This window comes from Cyprinodon tularosa, unplaced genomic scaffold (genome assembly GCF_016077235.1).
Source record: "Cyprinodon tularosa strain WSP-4 unplaced genomic scaffold, ASM1607723v1 ctg38, whole genome shotgun sequence".
Lineage (NCBI taxonomy): Eukaryota > Metazoa > Chordata > Actinopteri > Cyprinodontiformes > Cyprinodontidae > Cyprinodon > Cyprinodon tularosa.
Window position 1 is genome coordinate 3510474 of NW_024039096.1, and position 20984 is coordinate 3531457.

The 20984-nt window shown below is 39.7% G+C and overlaps 1 protein-coding gene across 1 annotated transcript in view; it reads right to left on the reverse strand.

Annotated features, from left to right (window-relative positions):
• Nucleotides 1-792: 792 nt before the first annotated feature.
• Nucleotides 793-20984, reverse strand: part of cdc42ep4b (CDC42 effector protein (Rho GTPase binding) 4b) — a 36316-nt gene continuing 16124 nt past the window's right edge. Inside the window, exon 2 of the mRNA XM_038296881.1 lies at nt 793-2017. Within this exon, the coding sequence (XP_038152809.1) occupies nt 864-1847 (984 nt within the window). The 5' untranslated portion in view covers nt 1848-2017 and the 3' untranslated portion in view covers nt 793-863. The remainder of the gene's footprint in view (nt 2018-20984) is intronic.

The following is a 20984-nucleotide window of genomic DNA, read 5'->3' on the forward strand; positions in this document are numbered from 1 at the left end:
CTGACCAAAGTCCTTAAATGACGTCAATGCATTTATGCATTTTCAATAAAACACCAACATCACTGCGTATTGGAAAAGAAAATACATCTAAAAAAGCCGTCTGCAGTTTGCAGAGGATTAAAAAGTTATGCAGTTGCTCTTTTGTGCATCCGAGAAACTGATATAAGGCGTCATGATGTCATAAGCAGAAATGATGCAACATTATTAAAAAAAAAAATCTGATTTCTGAAGCTGAGCACATGGTGACAGTGAAACTGATCACAGCGTAGTACCTTAGAGTCGTACCTCAACCAAATACACTAAAACCTTTAAGACGGAAAATTATTACAACCAATCAAACCCTTAAAAAAAACTATTCTAAAATGTTACATTCCACAGAGGAATTTAGGAAAAAGTCAAATAAAATGAACTCGCCTCATATATAAGAGCCTATGATGGACTAACTTCCTGATAGTGTCTGTACACAAAATGATTTAACAGCAAACTCAGACCTGAACAAAAGTAATATCTCCGTCTGTAGTGTCTACACCTCCAAACTGCTTGAATTACAAAACAAACTTTTTATTTCTTGTCCTTTAGCTCCACATTCTCATCTGCTGTTCAATCCTGCCCAAACCTTTTACTCCTCCGCTCTCCCCTGCTGATTTTTCTTCAATTTTATCATTTCAGGCTTGAAAAAATATGGTAAAAATAGCATCAACCAATCCAAAGATTTAAAAAAAATATACTTTTAAAGCAGTCTGTTTTCCATCTCCTTGCTATAAAGTGAATAAAGGCTGATTATTTATAGTGTTGATATAACTGAGCTAACATTAGCCTGATCTGTTTATTTTTTTGCTTTATGGCACAGAGTTCTGCTGAATCTAAACTCTGATCTCATCGTCCTCCTGATCCATGAAGGTGAAGTCATCCTCCCCGCGTGGCGAACTGTACTTTGCGCTGTCGGCGTCGGGGACGTTGTACTGAGGTTTTTCTGAGCCGGAGCTGGACACGGAGCAGCTATCCGTGTTGTGGTGGTTCCTGTCGTCCAGCTCTGGAATGTGCGGATCCGCTTCGGCCGTTTGCTGGAGCTGGTATTCGCCGCGAGGCGGTCTGGAAGGAGCCCGCTCCTCTGCGTTGTCGTCGTCGATGTGAGGGATATGGGACGGCGACGCGTGCTCCTCGTTAACTCTGCCTTCCTCGTAGCCGAGGTCGTCGTCTTCCCAACTCTTCTTCTCCATCACGCTCAGGATGTCCCCCAGCATGGAGGGACCCAGGTCAATGTGGAAGGACATTATGGACTCCGCGTGTTTCATCCCGCTTCTTTTAGGCATGGACGGAGGCAGCTCCTTGATTTCACCGAAATTCCGCTCTTCAAGCTCCGCATCAATCGTAGCCAAAGCCGCCCCGCCGTTCATGGGCTTCTTTTCTGCTTCTGCCAGCGTCTTCATCGGACTGGAGGCGCTATTTGGCAGCGCGTTGCTCCTGCTGGAACTGTCATCATTCAGGTAAGGCAGGGATGTGGCGGTTTTCACAAACTGAGTCGAGCCGGACGGCAGACTTCCTGTACTGTACCCCAGGTTATCTCCTCGGTTGACAGAATGGGAACGCTTGCTGCTTCTGAAGGTGCGGGTGAGCAGTCCCGGTTTGGTACCTGGCGAGGCCTGTTTCGTCGGGGGTTCCCTCGGAGGTTCCCCCGATCTGGAGCTGAGAAACGAAGTGTCTCCGAAGGCGTCGCCGCCTCGACCCACGTGCATGGTGTGACGGAAGTCCCCCATCGGAGCGCTGATCATTTCCACCGTCAGGTCGCCCCGGGACCTCCTCTTCGACTGGCTGGAGTTGTTCACCAGCTGCTTGAGGATCGGCATGATGGCTGTGGTCCGGATATGATCCAAATCAGAAACTAGGCTTTTAGTCACTTTTTAAAGTTCGGTGTGGTTTTTATGATTGGTTATCAAAACAAGTGTGATCCAAGGTGTTTAGAGTTTAAAGCCATCCTGCTCCTTCAGCTCAGTTTTCATTTTGTGGATGAATGGTCCTAAAGAAAAAGAAGGAAAAAAAGATAGTTTGTATGAATTCAGGGTTCCTTCAAAGATTTAACAAACATTGCATTTTAACAGACATGTTCATTCTAAAGAAATGCATGGATTATGTTTACTTTAAAAAATAAAAAATCAGGAAAAGGAAATCTTTGGCATCTAAATACATCGATTATTTGTTTTCTGATGGCCAAAAAAAATTAAACTTCAAATGAAACGCGAATAAATGAATCCTCACTTGAAGAAGTTCTGAGCCAGCAAGGACTTTTATAAGCAAAAATCTTCAGTTCAGTTCAGTTCAGTTCAGTTTGGTTCAGTTCGGTTCAGTTCAGTACAGTAGTTTTTATTTGTCCCAGTATGGGCAATTTTTGTGCAGTAGTAGTGCACCTTTCACACACATGTTCACATCAGGGATGCACGATATAATCGGTATCGGCCTTAAAACTGAATATCGGACATCGGCCACCCCAATGATATTTAACCCGATATTTGATCAGCTTCTGAGTTTCTAAATTCTAAAAAAAAAAAAAAATACTACTTCTTCTTCCTCAAAAACTTCTTTTTTACAGACTTAAAAACTTCTAAAGATGAGGGAAAAATATTGATACATTAAAATATCACAATATCTTCATATGCTGATATATTGCCATTTAAAAACACCATATCAATCTCTTTTACTAATGAAATATTGCTATATGTCATCGTTATGCTACGAAATCCCCCGAAAATTCACAAAATGTTGCCATATTTTTATATGTTGATATATTGACGCGGTATTGATCTATTTTACTAACAAAATCTCACAAGAATTTGCAAAATATCACGAGAGTTTGTAACAGAACGATGAAATTTCACGAGATTTTGAAAGTAAAATAGATCGATACCGCGTTTTTAAAAATCAATTTGATATCAGCATATGAAAATATATTTGAGTATATTATTTTTCAAAGTGTCAGAAATGGATAACAAAACTGCTATTTTCAATGACTACTTATTTTTGTCCAGCTTTAACATCGGTATCGATATCGGTCATCGGCTACATGAGTTTTAAAATATCGGCATATCGGATATCGGACAAAATCCTAATATCGTGCATCCCTAGTTCACATTTCACAAATCACAGATATAAAATAAAAGAAGCACAAGAAACACATAAATATTTAAAAAAGATAAAAGTAAGGTGGATAAAAGAGACAGAAATGTAAAAAATAATAAAAAGTAAATAAATATGTGCAAATGAGAGCAAAGGCCTGAATGCATGCAACATATGGCTATCTGCTTTTCCTGGTAGAGTTTAGCAGCTGAAGAGCAGAGGGAATAAAGGAGTGTTTGTATCTGTTGGTCTGAACTGGTGGGTATTTAAAACGGGAACCATAGGGTAGAAACTGAAATTCGTTATGTAGGGGATGGGTATAATTATCCAAAATGGACTCAGCCTTCCTGATTACCTGATCTTCATACATTTCAGTCATGTTTTTCTGTTGAACACATTAAGAAGAGCGTACCAGCAGATGGCAGAGAAGGTAAGTATGGACTCTATAGTATGGGTGTTACGTAATAACCTGACTCCGCCAGCTTGATTTGCTCCGCATATCCATCTGGAAACCTTCCGTTGAAGTAATTTTGGGAAGGGGTGAAAATACTGGTTAGCTGATTGGCCTATGGTGGTGATAGACGGGCCAAATAAACCAATCAGATCAACGAAGCATATGACGTACTAACAGCCAGGCTACTCTTGCCGAAACCAGTCGGGAGAAGAGCAAAAACATATTTTCTCTGAGAAAAGCCTCCAGAGCAGTGTTTTGCTCTTCTTTCGGTGAAGAAACACTCTGTAATTCCGATAAAACTTGCTCGATAGCCACGCTAACACTAGTTTCATCGGCTGAAGCCGCCATGTTCTTTAGACTGAACTGTCGCGCTTCTCGTTGCGTCACACCTCAACCCGCCTCAAAGCCAACGCTTATTGGACGTTTGTTTGGTGAACGGCTCCAAATTTTTTTCAACGGAGAGTCTCCAGACTGATCTGCGAGTGAAACCTTGAAAGCTTGCGAGATCAGGATGGTCTCACAAGGCTAGTTACGTATAGCCTGACGTAGTCCTACTCAATTCTAGTCAGAATATGAGTCTGATGCTGCTCCATAGAGCTGTGATTATGGGGCGTGTTTCGAACGAACCAGGAAAAAAAATGCCTCTGCACTCAATTGGATAGACCTACAACCAATAAGAGCAACAGAGTGCGTGACGTATGTTAAGCGACGCATAGTTGTTGTCAACAAAAATCAAAGCGTGCAGTTGCACGCCTAGAATAAGAAGATGAGCCTTGATCGCGTTTCTCTGTTCCTCTTTTAAAATTAATTTGCTGTCGATATCTTCTAGAACAGACCCAATAGCAGAATCTACACACCTTAACTCTCCAGCGGCAGCCAATATAGTTGTCACCCAAGCGTGCTTTGGTGACGTGGTTGATTACGTTACTGTTGATCATCTGTCCATCATCGTATAAAGCCCGCCCTTGACAATTTGATTGGCCCGCCAGATATTGTGCGAGCATACTTGCGCTACTATTGAGCAATGCCAGACCGAACTTCCCGACCTCAAACGTTGTGGGCGGGACTAAGTTCAGAATGGCACCCAGGCTAAGTTACGTAAGGCTGGATAAAAAAATCGATTTAATAAATTTTTAATCGATTCCTTTACATTTTTGCAAAATTGATGTCTAGGGAATGAGATTGATTAATTTTATAGTGACCCACATGACGTTCACATTCAAATACGCAGGAAAGATGAACTCAAGATTATTTCATACAGCTGCAAATATAGCCAATAGATTGACTGAAGACATTAACAAATGGAGGCTGAGCAGAAAACACCCTGTAGTTGTTACAAACAACGCTGCAAATATGGTTTGTGCAGCGGAGATAATGCAATTGATGCATGTCTGCTGTGTCACGTCTGCTCGCTCGAGTGAGGATTCACTTTTTCACTTTTCACAAACAACTTTGCACTTTTGAGACAGTTTTGTTCACATCTCATGTTCAAACTGTCTGATTTACAAGTTTGCACTTTGTGTTTAATGTGACAGGAATAAACAAAATACATGAGCATTTTGAAACACAGTTGAACCGCTTTCATAATTGTAAAAACAGATTGAATCAAAATCGAATCGATTCAGGACTTTGGCATAAATACCCAGCCCTTGTCTTACATAATGGTGAAGATGCTGTCTAACGACCGGCACATTTACCAAACGCCAATCAGGCTGGAAAAAACCGACGCCACTGATTTCTTTTCAAACTCTTTCTGCTCCTTCGACATGTTTCTGTGCTTCATTTCTCCACTGTTTTCCTTCTGCTTTTCCATCCGCAGCAATCTGCTGCTACTGCTGTGCTTTAGTTCCCATTTAGGCCCCTGACTGTTACATAACCAGAAAGAGACATTTTACTGGGAGCCAGAGCAACTAGAGCTTGAAATAATAAAAGAACAGAAGGGAAAAGAAGAGCAAAGAGCTTCTGCTGTATTTTCTTCAACGTGGTTCTGAGCTGATTAAGAACAGATCATGATTTCCCCCCAAAGAAGGAATTCCTTATTTAATTGTTCCTTTAAAGAAGCTAACCAATTATAAAGCACTTTTTCACAACTAAATATATTTCTCTTAAAACAGGAAGCGACATTGCATGAATGATGCATTATTTTTTTACATCTGCCGATGACTGATTGACCGTTGAATCTTTGTTGGAAATCATTTTTGGCCAAAGAAACGTGGAAAAAAATGGATTCTTGGAATTTAGAGACCGATCATCCTGAAACTTGGAGAAAAGTGCAGAGTTTCTAGCATCGCGAGGATTCATAGCAGAGGGAGGAATGAAAAAGCCAGATGATCGGGGAAATTGCAAACATTTATGAGAATTATTGCTCTCCTTTGTAGTGCTGTATATGTGCTGCGTGATCGTTTGGTTAAATAAGGAAAATAAAAAAGACTTGGAAAGGGGAACAACATCTCACCTGATTAGCCAGGCCAACATTTCCCTCTAACAATCTCCCTTTCAGAGACATAGACCAGTATCGGGCATTACAGGCCAACAAAGAACCCAAATGACCCCCATTCCAAAGGGGCGGTGCTGTCCGTTCGGTTCAATTTGCCTGTTTTCTAAGCCAAAACAAGGCTTTGTTTTTGTTCCACTCTATAAAGCCTTGAAATCAACGCTATTTCTGACATTTTTGAAATGAAAAAGTTTCCTGGATGGGAAGAGAAACGTCTTCAAACTTTTACTTTAACCGGAGACTTTGACGCGACTGTGTTGAGTAAAAATGTGTAAGAAACTAATGTCAAAGTTGGGTGTAGAAACTTTCACATTTCAATTTAATTAGGATTATCAGCTTCCTTTTCACCTTCAGGTCTCAGGACCTGAACCTGCTCATGGTCCCTCGTACTCGTTACAGGACCATAACCTGACTCCGCCAGATGGATTTGCTCCGCATATCCATCTGGAAACCTTCCGTTGAAGTAATTGTGGGAAGGGGCGAAAATACTGGTTAGCTGATTGGCCTATGTTGGTGATAGACGGGCTAAATAAACCAATCAGATCAACGAAGCATATGACGTACTAACAGAGCGACGACGAAGAGGAGCCAATTGATAGATCAAACTCTTGCCGAAACCAGTGGGGAGAAGAGCAAAAACATCTTTTCCTCTGAGAAAAGCCTCCAGAGCAGCGTTTTGCTCTTCTTTCAGTGAAGAAATACTCTGTAATTCCCATAAAACTTGCTCGATAGCCACGCTAACGCTAGTTTCATCGGCTGAAGCCGCCATGTTCTTTAGACTGAACTGTCGCGCTTCTCGTTGCGTCACACCTCAACCCGCCTCAAAGCCAACGCTGATTGGACGTTCGTTTGGTGAACGACTCCAAATTTTCTTTCACGGAGAGTCTCCAGATCTGCGAGTGAAATCTTGAAAGCTCGCAAGATCAGGATGGTCTCATGAGGCTAACAGGACCAGGGGAGATCGCACCTTTCAGGCGGTCGTGCCGCCGTTCTGGAACGATCTCCCGTTTTTCTTGCACTTACTTGATTCTGTTGATTTTTTTATGAGCAAACTGAAAACCTATTAGTTTAACAAAGCATTTTGCTTCTAGTTGATTAAGGTTTGTTTTATGACCATGTCTTTTGTGAGTGTAAATGTATTTTTATTTGTATTGTTATTTTGTGAAGCACTTTTTGACCTCTACGTCTGTGAAAAGTGCTATATAAATAAACATTGCTAACTTACTTTTTATGTTTTCACATTTTCTGCAAATTTAGTCAAGTAAACAATAAGCTCCAAGCTTAAACACATTGGAGCAGAAAACATCAAAACGATGAGCTATAATCCTTCAACTTTGCCACTTATCCCATTTCTGATGTACCTGCAGAATAAATAAAACATGTTTTTTAGCTAATGGTTTGAAACTCATCCCGTTTTTTCTTCACTGTCTGTGATTGAAACTGAGAATGAGACTCAGTCGGCTCTGAATCATGCATTCCAACAAAACTATATGGAAAATGGGTCTCGACACCCACTGCTGTGGAAGCTGCAAATCCACAGCTCTGTGGATCGCTGTGACAACGGTCTGGATTGTTTAAACCAGACGCCACAAACCATCATTTACAGTGTTTTCAAACTGAGGCCGAAGCCCACACTGTGAGCCTGCTTTTCAATCAGTCCCATGAATGAATAGCTGCTTCACTCAACAATATTCCTAAAGAGCGTCACCCATGAAAACATTAGCATCGCTGACAATAACCCATTCAACTGGAAACGCATCCAACACCAGATGGAACCAAGGAGGGTTGAATAATCTTTTCTTTTTCTTCACCTCTATATTGTTTAATTCCAGAACAAATCTTTATTTTTCAAGCACATGATTTCATCAGCGCTATTCAGTATTCCCCCAGTGGTTGGGACACTAATGGTTGAGATGAACATATCTCACACAGGGGGCAAGCGGCTTTCACATTTAATTTGCCCAGAAACCATTTTTACTTGCCCAGTATAATGTTTGATAAATATTGTTTTCTAATATTCATTTTTGTATATATATCAATGAAACATGTTTGTTTTTTTAATGTTTTTTGTAATTTAGTAAGTTTCCAGGTTCCTGGTGTGTATATGCATGCGTCAAATAATGAAGTCAAGCCTACATTACCGTGTTAACATGCTTTTCAATCCTTCCTGCACATTCTTTTCAAGCTAAACTTTGCTTTGAAATATAAATTGTAATGTTAAAAATCTAAAAAAAATTCCTGATCTCGCGAGCTTTCAAGGTTTCACTCACTAATCAGTCTGGAGATAGCCTGGGTGCTAGTCCGAACTTAGTCCCGCCCACAAGGTTTGAGTTCGGGGAAGTTCGGTCTGGCTCTGCTCCATAGTAGCGCGAGTATTATCGCCCACTGTCAGGCGATCCAATCAAATTGTCAGGGCGGGCTTTATACGATGATGGACAGATGATCAAGAGTAACGTAATCAACCACGTGACCAAAGCGCGCTTGGGTGACAACAATAATGGCTGCCGCTGGAGAGTTTGGGTGAGTAGATTCTTCTATTAGGTCTGTTCTAGAAGATATCGACAGCAAATTAATTTTAAAAGAGGAACAGAGAAACGCGATCAAGTCTCATCTTCTTATTCTAGGCGTGCAACTGCACGCTTTGATTTTTGTGGACAACAACTATGCCTCGCTTAACATACGTCACGCACTCCGTTGCTCTTATTGGTTGTAGGTCTATCCAATTGAGTGCAGAGGCATTTTTTTTTTCCTGGTTCGTTCGAAACACGCCCCATAATCACAGCTCTATGGAGCAGTATCAGACTCATATTCTGACTAGAATTGAGTCTGACTACGTCAGGCTAGTCTGGAGACTCTCCGTTAAAGAAAATTTGGAGCCGTTCACCAAACGAACGTCCAATCAGCGTTGGCTTTTAGGTGGGTTGAGGTGTGACGCAACGAGAAGCGCGACAGTTCAGTCTAAAGAACATGGCGGCTTCAGCCGATGAAACTAGCGTTAGCGTGGCTATCGAGCAAGTTTTATCGGAATTACAGAGTATTTCTTCACTGAAAGAAGAGCAAAACACTGCTCTGGAGGTTTTTCTCAGAGGAAAAGATGTTTTTGCTCTTCTCCCGACTGGTTTCGGCTTGAGTAGCCTGGCTTGTGGTTGTGTTTTCGTCGTCGCTCTGTTAGTACGTCATATGCTTCGTTGATCTGATTGGTTTATTTGGCCCGTCTATCACCAACATAGGCCAATCAGCTAACCAGTATTTTCACCCCTTCCCAAAATTACTTCAAAGGAAGGTTTCCAGATGGATATGCGGAGCAAATCCATCTGGCGGAGTCAGGTTACTGAATCATGCCATCTAGCGGAAAATCACACGGCTTTTTCAAATCACGCGAGAATGTGTACAAAACAACAAAGATGGCGCCGGCAACGCTTGAGGGTCATTTTGATCAAATTTTAATGTTATTTTGAGTGATAAATAAAAAAATTTTTGCGATCATTGCACTTGCCCGGCGGGCAAATGCAATGAAATTTGTACTCTCCCGACAATAAAAACTACTTGCCCTGGGCGATCAGGCAATGGTTAAAATCGAGCCCTGTCATAGATGTTATGTAACAAGCAAACAAAAAGCATTTTCAATGCAAATATTATCTGAAATAAAGCTTGGACCAAACCCCGAGCAAAACTGGAACTATCTGTTAGGAAAGGTAATGAGACACACGAATAAGTCCCGTTACAGTAAAACCATTACACTAGCACTCTACACCAACCAGTTAGTAAATATTCAACCAGTGGCTGTTAAAAGTTTATCTGACCAATGAGGACGACGCCCTCCCTCCCACGCAGTTTTATGTTTCGCTATGGAAACATCACAGCAACGTGTTAGCCACCCGTCGGGCTTCCTGTCTTTAAGACAGCCGGAAACAGAGAGAGAGAAAAAGATTTCCTGGGCTGCATGGAGAGATCAGCTCATTTTGATGGAATAACCCTTCGTGGTAAGCACATGCAAGGCAATAAGACTTGGAGCAACGGCAGGAAAGGAATGCTTTTGATGTGGCTAGAAGATACTCAATCTGGACATAAAAAATGTCAATGGGTTCTCAAATATCAAAAGCAGGCGAAGCACATGAAAGAAATGGACAGTTTCATGCCTTAAGGTGATTCTTGATATTTGATTTGGAATATTTTCAAACCTTCTGCCATATTAAACCTAAGGCTGTCAGTCAACTCTTTAGTGAAATATAAAGAAAGAATATCATGAATGGAAAGTTATGTCCGTTAAACGAGATCAGAATAACATTTCAAAGAGCCTTAAGATGCCTTTTGCAGGATTTATTTTTCCCTCAGCTGTTTTAGGAGCTGAATGAGCGCTTCAATTAGGGCTTTATTTAGACGAGTAAACAGCAATAAATACAGTCTAACACTGAAAGGACAATTTTGGTTGCAAATAATTCACATCTTTCTTTATCTTCTCTGTTTCCAATCACAAAACTTGTTCCGTTGTTCAACCAGATCTGAGTTCAGTGAGGGTCCATCCAGCTAATTTTTCCTTTACAATTGTGCTACTTTTTCACCGCTGCCAGTAGAGCTGATAGATTTGGCCAATAATCAACATTTTTCTCAGCCAATACTGTGATTACAAGGGGGTTCGGAAAAAAATCGTTTATGCAATACATTGTGATTTTTGGTTGCCTGATATAATATTGATCTTTTAGTACGGATTTTTTTTTAACCCTATAATGCCAAATGTATCATATTAGATACATACGGTTTCTGAAATGTTTTGCGTCTGACACCTTTTGCATAATTTAATGGTAAAAACTTTGCCCATAATCCTATTGTACACAATCAGATATACCTGATAACAGAGGGCAGAAGACTACACAAAAAATTATCTTGACTTATTGCATAATAATAAATTATTAATTTCAAAAATGTATTTCTGTTTTTTTCTTTTTACATATTTTGTTAAAAGGCCAAATAAGGACTTCAAACAAAAAAAAAGTAATTTTCTGTTTTGTTTTATTCTTGGATCGGGCTTTAAAGGGTTAAGTAAAGCATTTTTACCTAAAACTTGGGGAAAATGGGCAACCTCTACACCGCCAGTCTTGCAGATGGCGCTGTGGAGCCCTTTTGCTGTGCGGCGCAGAACCATATCTGTAGTTGAGGCGTTCACAGTGGAAGACGTGAACCGACTCAAACCCCAAGCAACATGGAAACCAAAATAACTGAACGATCACTATCATCTGATGAACATATAGAGGTTGCTTTTTTATCCGTACATGTAATTTTGATAGCAGTAAAAATACAGCAGCGCGTCTGAAGCGCTGCTGCTAGATGAAAAAATTTAACTTTTGCTGCTCAGCGCACCGCATCAACCAATCAGAGAAGCTGATCTGGGAGCTGGCAGGGTGACAGACAGATCGCATATGACACAGAGCGCTGTGATCACTCCTCTGAAACAGTTTATTGACACATAAATTAACTTCAAATGCAGAAATCTGCCGGCAGAATATGTTCGCTTTTATTACCCTGGTGCCTGCAGTTTGGATTATTTAGATGAAAAACACCTACCAGCCGCCGCGGTGAACCGCGAGGAGGCAACCCGGCCAGAGGCTGCTAATGAATCGTAAATTGCTACTGACAGCGCAACGCTGGTATGTGGGGGTCTGAGCGGCTCCGACAGAAATAATATTGGAAGGCAGGATGGTAATCTGGATGAACTGACTGCACTGATTAAGTTTTCAGGTGGATTTTCCCACTTAAAAACATATTAAAACTACTTTATTCCCACTGATCACAGCAAATATAGCTGCAAGGGAAAGAAAGGATGGAGAAGCTCCGCCCAACGTACGTCAGACCCACTTTTGCACCGCGCAGCCAGAGCAGTAAAGCTGCTTCAGCCGCGCGTCAGAACTAAACTGGTACAAGCAGCAAAAATGAAGCAGCAGACGCGATTTGTGTGAACGGTGTGAACGTAGCATAACTCCTGGTAAATTAACTGTGACCAACATGAAATGTCTCCTTAATATGAATTTTGTTAAATTGCATGCATACCTTAAATAGAAGTAATTGCACAGTTGTAGCTGTCGGTGAGCTTTATCATCTCAGAAACTAAAGATACCCGTTAGTAGGGGCTATGCAGAGTAGAGTCCGGGTCTGATTTTTCAAAACTGTATCCGCCCACACCCATAAAGTTTAGAACCAAGATCTGACCAGTTATCTGTTATTATCTTTATTTAAAACCCAACCTGTTCTACTTACATTGCAGTGTCCATATAATCTGTAATACCGCCTGCATGAATAAAGCTATTTATATGCATAAATCAAGCGTAACATTATGGCGATAGCCGTACAACTCTACTTGTGAAAGCAACATCTGTTGGGCTCTTTTTGGCATCAAGACACTTGTTCTTACTGCCACATTGCCACACAGGACAAAGTTAAAAACATTATTAAATAAATTTAAAAAATAATAATAATAATTGTGATCACAAAATGTACACAGCAGTTTTAACCCATTTAAAAAAAAAAGATAAATGGTTATATGAACGGATTTAATATGAAAGTTAATCCTGCAAGGAGAATCTATTTTTTTTTTTTGCTCATACTGGTTTTTCTTTCTCTATTTAATTAAATGTTTTAGTTTAATTTCCTTTTAATGGCAAGTAGCCCACAAGTCCAAACAGAAAGAAAAACAAAATCTCTGCAATACTCGCTAATTTAAACCTGCCAGTCCGGTTTGACCACTGCAGTGCTGACGACTCATGCCTCTCAGGGCCTCGGCAGTCAGTTCGCCATGTTTATGTAAGAAAACATTTTTCCAAAGAAGTGATAAAATCACAGTTTATTTATCTACAAACAACTGCCCCAGTTCATGTGCCAGTTGGTGACAAAAATTATGTAATTGTGCACTCGCTGCTCCGTGTGACTCAGGCTCCAACTGAGACAAGTGGTGACAGGGCCATAAATGATTAAGAGCATCTTATGTTCCCAGCAGCCTCTGATGTGGGTAGAATGACATCACAACAAGCTCAGCAGCGTTCAGGCTCACACTTGTAATCCCACTGATCACAGGCACAACACTCAGATACCCCCCCACGCCACTTTCTCACCATTAGCTGCTATCCAATCCCAGAAAACTCTGAGTTCAACCAGGAGGTATAAACATTTTACATTTTTTTAAAATGACTCAAAAACAATCCTTTATCTGCCAAAGGCTGGCAGGCAAAAGCTACAGGGAGTAATGAATAAAAACATTTCATTAAAGCACTGGATTGTACGGAAGAGGATTAGGGCCACTAAAAAAAAAAAAAGGTTAACTGATTTTTTAATTTTATTTCAGTTTAGTATGGGAAAAAAGTCAGAATTCTGACTTTTTTCTCAGAATTCTGACTTTAATCTCAGAATTCTGACTTTTTTCTCAGAATTCTGACTTTTTTCTCAGAATTCTGACTTTAATCTCAGAATTCTTACTGAATTCTGACAATAAAAGTCAGAAATCTCAGATTAAAGTCAGAATTCTGAGATTAAAGTCAGAAATCTGAGATTAAAGTCAGAATTCTGAGATTAAAGTCAGAAATCTGAGATTAAAGTCAGAAATCTGAGATTAAAGTCAGAATTCTGAGATTAAAGTCAGAATTCTGAGATTAAAGTCAGAAATCTGAGATTAAAGTCAGAATTCTGAGATTAAAGTCAGAATTCTGAGAAAAAAGTCAGAATTCCGACTTTTTTCCCATACTAAACTGAAATAAAATTTAAAAATCAGTTAACTTTCTTTTTTCAGTGGCCCTAATCCTCTTCCGTAGGATTGTGTGGCTGATGCTGAAGTAATTTTTTTAAGGTTAGTCTCTTTCAGACAAAGTTTATTTAGATAAGGAAACCTAATCAAAGTTGGTCGGCTCATGGGAGATCAGAACCACAATCAATAGAAATGAGGCATGGTGTTAAACTTTTAGAAATCAATATGCAAATAAAATAAATTATACTTAAAAATCGAGAATATGTTTACTTGTTAATGTCCATAATATTACTATACTACAAAGAAAAATACACAAAGAATTAATGAAACGAGGAAAAACTGGTTTATAGATTTAAAATTATTAACCAGTGTTGAATTTCCAGCGAGGCTCCCCCAAGAGGGCAAAAGTAAAAGTGCACTGTCGTAAATATGCTCAGCTGTTCTCCTGGTTTCTCCGTCAAGCCAGGCGCGGTTGTTTTGAGCTTAGCAGACAGGCGAACGCAACGAATCACCATGTCTACTGCGGTAAGTGACTATTTTTTTCCAATTTTCGAGTTTGAAAATTTAGCATGTTTTCATACATTATTTGTTATGCATGTGTCTAAATAACAAAGATTGTAGTTAGCCAAGTTGGAGTTTCCCATACATTTATCTGACTGTCGTCGGGGGAAAGGGGGTTCTGATTTCTGTGCTCCGACATGGGCTTTTGCCGTTTCCTCGCTGGTTCCGCCATGATAACTGCACAAATATCACCACTGCGCTAGCAACGAGCATGCCATTCACTGGGGGCGTGTAGCAGTTCTCGCTGTAAAGCAAGACCGACTCTCTTGATGCACGAGACTTCTGAGCCTGTGGGTACGGGCCGAGGGCTCCTGCAATTGCAAGTACGATATTTCCCCTACTGACCACCAGGGCGGCCGAGAAAACCTTTGTTCGACCTGAAATGACTCATTTAATCATCCAAAACGTTATGGAACACATTGATTAACTAAAAAATGTTGCATAGTATGCCTTTAAGGGCTGGATTGAATAGTTCCAAAGTTAGAGGTTAAATAGATCATCTGGAAGTTTCTTCCAGGTGGTGTTTTTTTCCAGGATTTTTTCATGTTTTTTTTCTGGCAGGAAGAAACCGTCGTCCAATTTACTAGAAGGTTTTTTTTTTCTTTTGGTGAATATTTTGCCTTCATCAGGCCCAAATCCAGTAATAATCTTGAGGTGGGGATCAATATCTATAAACCGGGGTAGTTTGGGGGCATGAAGAGCAGAAGGAATTAAAGAAAAAGAAAACCAGCTGGTGTAATCTGTGTATACAGGAAAGTGTTTTCTACCATTAAAGACTGTTGGTAAATTATTGTTCTGTATTAAATATGTAGTTGAGGAATCGTCTTGATGTGGCAAATGCTTGAAAACCTGTATTTGCCTGCTTCTGCTGAAGTTTTTTTTTCCTGTTAAAAGGGAGTTTTTCCTCTCCACTGTCGCTATAAGCATGCTTTGTGTGAGGCATTGCCTTTGAATCGATGCGATAATCTGGTTTTCTTTAGACAGAAACTTTGAATCAATCTGACTGGATGATCTGGTGAACTGTAAAGTGCCTTGAGATGACGTGTTGTGAATTGGAGCTATAGAAATAAACTGAATAGAATTGTATTCCGTTTCTGAATGCTATGTGGCAAGAATGAGCTGGACGCCTGATTTTGCTATGAGATTGCTGCTGTTCTGTGTGTGAATGCAATGTTTCAACTTTTTTCTTTCTTTGCAGGTTTTGAGACCAATAGTTATTCAGTCATCTAGATTTGGATTACATACACTTTATACATCTTTTTTTTTTGTGTCACTGTGTATTCTCAAAAATATTTCTCCTTATGTAATGTAAAGAAAAGAAATATGATGTAAAGAAATATGATGTTTTACCAGGAGTTTCTTCTAGTTTGTTCCGGAAGAAATGGCAACAAAAAAAACTTTCTTCCAGGCTCTTCCACTTAGAAACCCGTTTCTACCGAAAGGAACTCAACCTTGATAAAACATTTCTCAATTAAAAAAATTCAACAGGTTCAAAATTCGTTACGCCTTTTCTTGATTGATAAAATCAAAGAAATTTATTTTTTAGATTCATGTTCAAACCTCAAAATGACCCAAAACATCAGGAAAATTTAACTAAACATGGAATTACGAACCGTTTCTCACTGCCATCTCCCATAGTGGTATAATGATATGCTAATGTCATAACCGCTAGCCAAAGTTATATGCGACACTCCTAATCAATTAATCATTGGCCCTGCATAACAATGACAACTTTGAAGCTCCCACAAAGAGCATCAGCAAATTTCTTTTGCAGCAGCTTCGATGGGCCCCTAACCTCTAACCCAAATATCTATTTCCCACGGGGGAGGGGGCGGGGCTTGAGAGAACAAAAAGCAACGTACCTAAAAAAGAAAAAGAAAAGCTGAATAAATCAAGAGTGAAAAATAAAAATGGAGGGAAGAAGTGATGAGAATTAGACAGATACTTTTCTATCTGTTGGGATTTTATTGTGTTAGGGAAGCATTTCTATATCATTTGTCACAGTTTTAGGATCAAACCAGTTGCTTTTTGCTGCCATTAGTCAACTGATGCTTTACAGGCCCCTTTCCAGGAGCATAACATGTTTTGTGAAAGGTTAATGAGGAAAAAATAACAATTTCTGACATGTTAATTAATCATTACTAACTTTAAAACACTCAAAACTAAAAAGAAGTCACTGGAAAAAATCAAAATCTAGATAAGCCATTTTTTTTCTTAAAATCAGTGCGTATGTTCTTGGATTGAGGAGGTAAAAGAGACATTTTGCAAATGGAACAAGACAATTTACACTTAAAATAAGAAAACACAATTGCATTATCTTAATTTAAGTGCATATTATCTAATTATCTTATTTTAAGAGTAAAATTATTCATTCCATTGGCAAACTATCTCATTTACCTGCTCAAATTAAGGGTAAATACACTTAATTTAAGACATTGTTACTTGTTTCTAGATCATTTTTCCAATGTACATGAATCACTCCCTCATAGATTCCTTGTGGAGCTACAGAGAAAATCATTTCTCAGTTGTTTTAGCTTCACTGCATGTTTCTCTTGTAATAACAAATGTCACAATTTGCTTTGATTAAATTGAGATACACATTCATTCTAGTTTAATTTAATTCTCTTAATCCCCTTTAACGCCTACAGCCATATCTAGTAATTTACTGGGTATCTGTGAACTGATTTAACGATTCCATACACAGGATCATACCTGTTCATTTGCTCAGGTGTTGCCAAAATAACGTATTTCAGCCAAGCGAGTTTCCCAGACACTGAACGCTTAAATCAAGCTTTAACCCTTTATAGTGCACTCAGTGAAATACTCTGAAAATCTAAATTTCAAGCCAATATTGTTATTGGAATCCAGGACAAGACCTTATTACCTTTGTAACATTAAAAAAATATGGATATTTTGATGGCAAACATGAATATCAATAACCTAACTCCGCCAGATGGATTTGCTCCGCATATCCATCTGGAAACCTTCCGTTGAAGTAATTTTGGGAAGGGGCGAAAATACTGGTTAGCTGATTGGCCTATGTTGGTGATAGACGGGCCAAATAAACCAATCAGATCAACGAAGCATATGACGTACTAACAGAGCGACGACGAAAACACAACCACAAGCCAGGCTACTCTTGCCGAAACCAGTCAGGAGAAGAGCAGAAACATCTTTTCCTCTGAGAAAAGCCTCCAGAGCAGTGTTTTGCTCTTCTTTCAGAGAAGAAATACTCTGTAATTCCGATAAAACTTGCTCGATAGCCACGCTAACGCTAGTTTGATCGGCTGAAGCCGCCATGTTCTTTAGATTGAACCGTCGCGCTTCTCGTTGCGTCACACCTCAACCCGCCTCAAAGCCAACGCTGATTGGACGTTCGTTTGGTGAACGGCTCCAAATTTTCTTCAACGGAGAGTCTCCAGACTGATTAGCGAGTGAAACCTTGAAAACTTGCGAGATCAGGATGGTCTCACGAGGCTAGAATATCAATGCAACAACAAGAAACACAAACTTGCCCCAATATATTAAGAAAAATAACAAAATTTTTTCTATGAGAAATTCATGGAAAAACATTTTTTTGGTACAATCTTAGAGGCATTAATGCTGATACTGGTATTTACATTTTTTGGTTTATAAACCTATTATTCTGAACTAGGCTTAATAGCATTTTAACTTTACTTTTTAACTTTTAAATGATCTTTTTACCTTTTTTTCTTGACTTGTTAACTTTTTTTGTGTTTTTTTTTTTACTTAATTTCCAGTAGGTAATATATCATTCAAGGACTCCTCTAATTGGTCAAATGCCAAAATAAGATGTACAGCCATGTAGCAGGATCTTTGCTGAATGGCTGGATATAGATCTTGTGCTTATAGACCTCACTGGGGGACTCCATTTGTATGGGGTATGCAATTGGGCAAAAACGGCTACCTGCCCTATAAGGGATTAAGCCATTAATTTCTGGATATGAAATGTAAAGTGAAAGCTTATGTGAAACGTTGAGGCAGATCTCAGCTGCTGCTACATGGTGCAACATTTTCTCAAGAAAGCAGGCAGGTTTCTAATGATGGCTGGAAACGGGTTGAACTTCTTTGGCTTTAAAAAGCACTGAAGTTAAATTGCTTTTGTAGTTTTTATAATAATAACTGGGAGAAGCAGCGTTCATAAAGACGTTATTTGCCATCGCTAATCACCCGTTTGACAGGCTTAATTCCCGGCTAAAATCTTTCTTGAGAGGTTGGCTTGATATTGATCTTAGGAGCATCCATTCTATGATTGCTGGGTTAAGAATGAAAAGATCCAACATGCCGATTTCATGGGACCAATCTGTTTGTGTGAGAGGCACTAATTCCCATTGGAACCAGTAATATGGGCCTTTTAAATTACTAAGACGTGTGTAAAAGGGGCTTTAACTGGTACATCCTTTAAAACAATCCTTATTCTTATTTCCCATCTAATTCCTTCTGATAATGTTCATGCTTTTCATTACTTCCTAAACCTGAAGAAAAGAGTCAGAAGCATATTTAACATTGGTAACTGTGGTGACTCATTTAACTTGTTTTATTATGCTTAATTAAACTCTGTTGACTTGTCACTAAAAATGATGGTGTGCCATCATTTACTCTTTTTTTCTTACTTAACTACAAATCACAAAAGAAGGAAACCAGTTCTCCCTGTTTATCTTCATTTCTTTGCTGGGAGGCAAACCCTGTATGACAAATGGCAGAGATATCTTGAGCAGAAACAGGCGGAGAATGTTCAGAAACAGGCAGCAACACTGCTGTTTGTCACGTAGAGAACAGACTGGGCGATTGCTGGAGATGAACCCAGTGTGAGTTACATCACCTTGTTATATTATACACTCTAGAAAATGTTTAACCAATCTATCTGTAGAATTTGATTGAACAGTGTTTGCAAAGTGCTTTGAGATTGGATGTGGTGTGAATTGGCGCTACAGAAATGAAAGTGAATTGAATTTAGTTTGACGTGTTTTGGTAAAAATAAAGAACAGAGAAAAAGCAAAAACAATTTAAAGACACTGAAAATAGCTGTTTAATATTCATTCATCCATCAGGATCATGGTGGAGCCTGGTGTTTACATCAGCAATCCCTCACACTAAGCAGGCTTGTAGCGACAGTGGAGAGGAAAAACTCCCTTTGAACAGGAAGAAACCTCCAGCAGAACCAGGCTCAGTGTGAGCGGCCATCTGCTGAGGCCGACTGGGGTTCAAGGAGACCGAAGCAGAAATAGAAAAAGAAGCATAGATACAAAAGGCAACTGTAAAAGGCGACCCCATCCAGGAAACACACAGCCAGGCAGACAAGGTCCGAGCCTTCTCCAATGTCAGAGGATGAAGAGAGCGCATCCAGCCAGTCACAGTCAGAGAAATAGGACTACAAGAAAAAACAGATCAATCTCTAACATCTATAAACAAGGTGTTGATGGCAGCAGCACAGCTGATATTTCTCTCCAGGATGGAGTCACAGCCAAACAGGAACAGACCAGATGAAGCTACTATGAGAAAAAGCAGAGAGAGCAGAACGTTAGAGATTGAACTAACAGATTCTGCAGAGTGGGAGAATAGAGAGAGAATGAAGCAGAATGATGAAAAAGGGGTCCCTATGTCCTCCAGCAGTCTGAGCCTATAGCAGCATAACTATAAAGATAGCTCAGGATCATAGGAAAACAGTAAAAGAACTTAAATAGAAACATTATACATTACTGTAACATGTACTATCCAGTACAACAAAGACTTGAAGTGGGTAATGAAACCCTCCTTCCAAAAATTAAACAATACCAAAACAATGAGCATAGAAATGGATAATATAACACCCTATACAGCAAGTTAGTTTATCCTATTATACCATCTGATGTATAAATGTTTCCAAAGACACAAGTAAAGGGTGGCCATTTCAAACATTTTGTTGTAAAAAAGGTTGACCTTTTTAAAGCAACACAGGCTTGCTGTGTAAATGTTTGAGTTTGTGTGTAATGGATTAGTATTCAAGGCACCGGTGCCACCCAGACAAAGAAACAAGCCCACAGAAGGATTAACATTATTTTTACCAAGGCCCGGGCTTTTATATGAGGAGCAAACGGCCCACCTCCCCAATTTAAAGAAACAAATCCTTTCAGAGCCTCCAAACAATCCTCACAGCAATCCCTCAATCCATTTAGGTTTGTGGACGAGGCTCCAGTCTTGACCAGTTTACAGCCGAAACATTTCCTTGGAACGATCTAGAGGGATATTGCCTTTTTGGTCGGGACGAACCCTTTCATCCAGACGTGAAGGACGGCCTTCTGAACACCTCCTCTGTTTTTTTTTAAGTCAAGCTGACCTTTTATGAAGCCGTTACTCCTGCATGGTTGGCCAGAGCAGTTGGTGGGCTACCACGCTGTGCCGGAGACGGCCGGGAGCTTTGGGCAACGAAAACAAACCAATAAGGTTTTTAATCAATGGCTTCACACTACACATCTTCTGAAAAAAAAAAAAAAAAAAAAAAAAAAACATTTTTTGAGTGAAAAATTCACATGGTCTGCCAAAATTTGGAGGTTACAGGGAGACGGGCTATTCGCTTGTGATTCTTCAGTCACAGTTGGAAGCATTGAAAGCATTCAACGAGGCAGCAAAGGGTG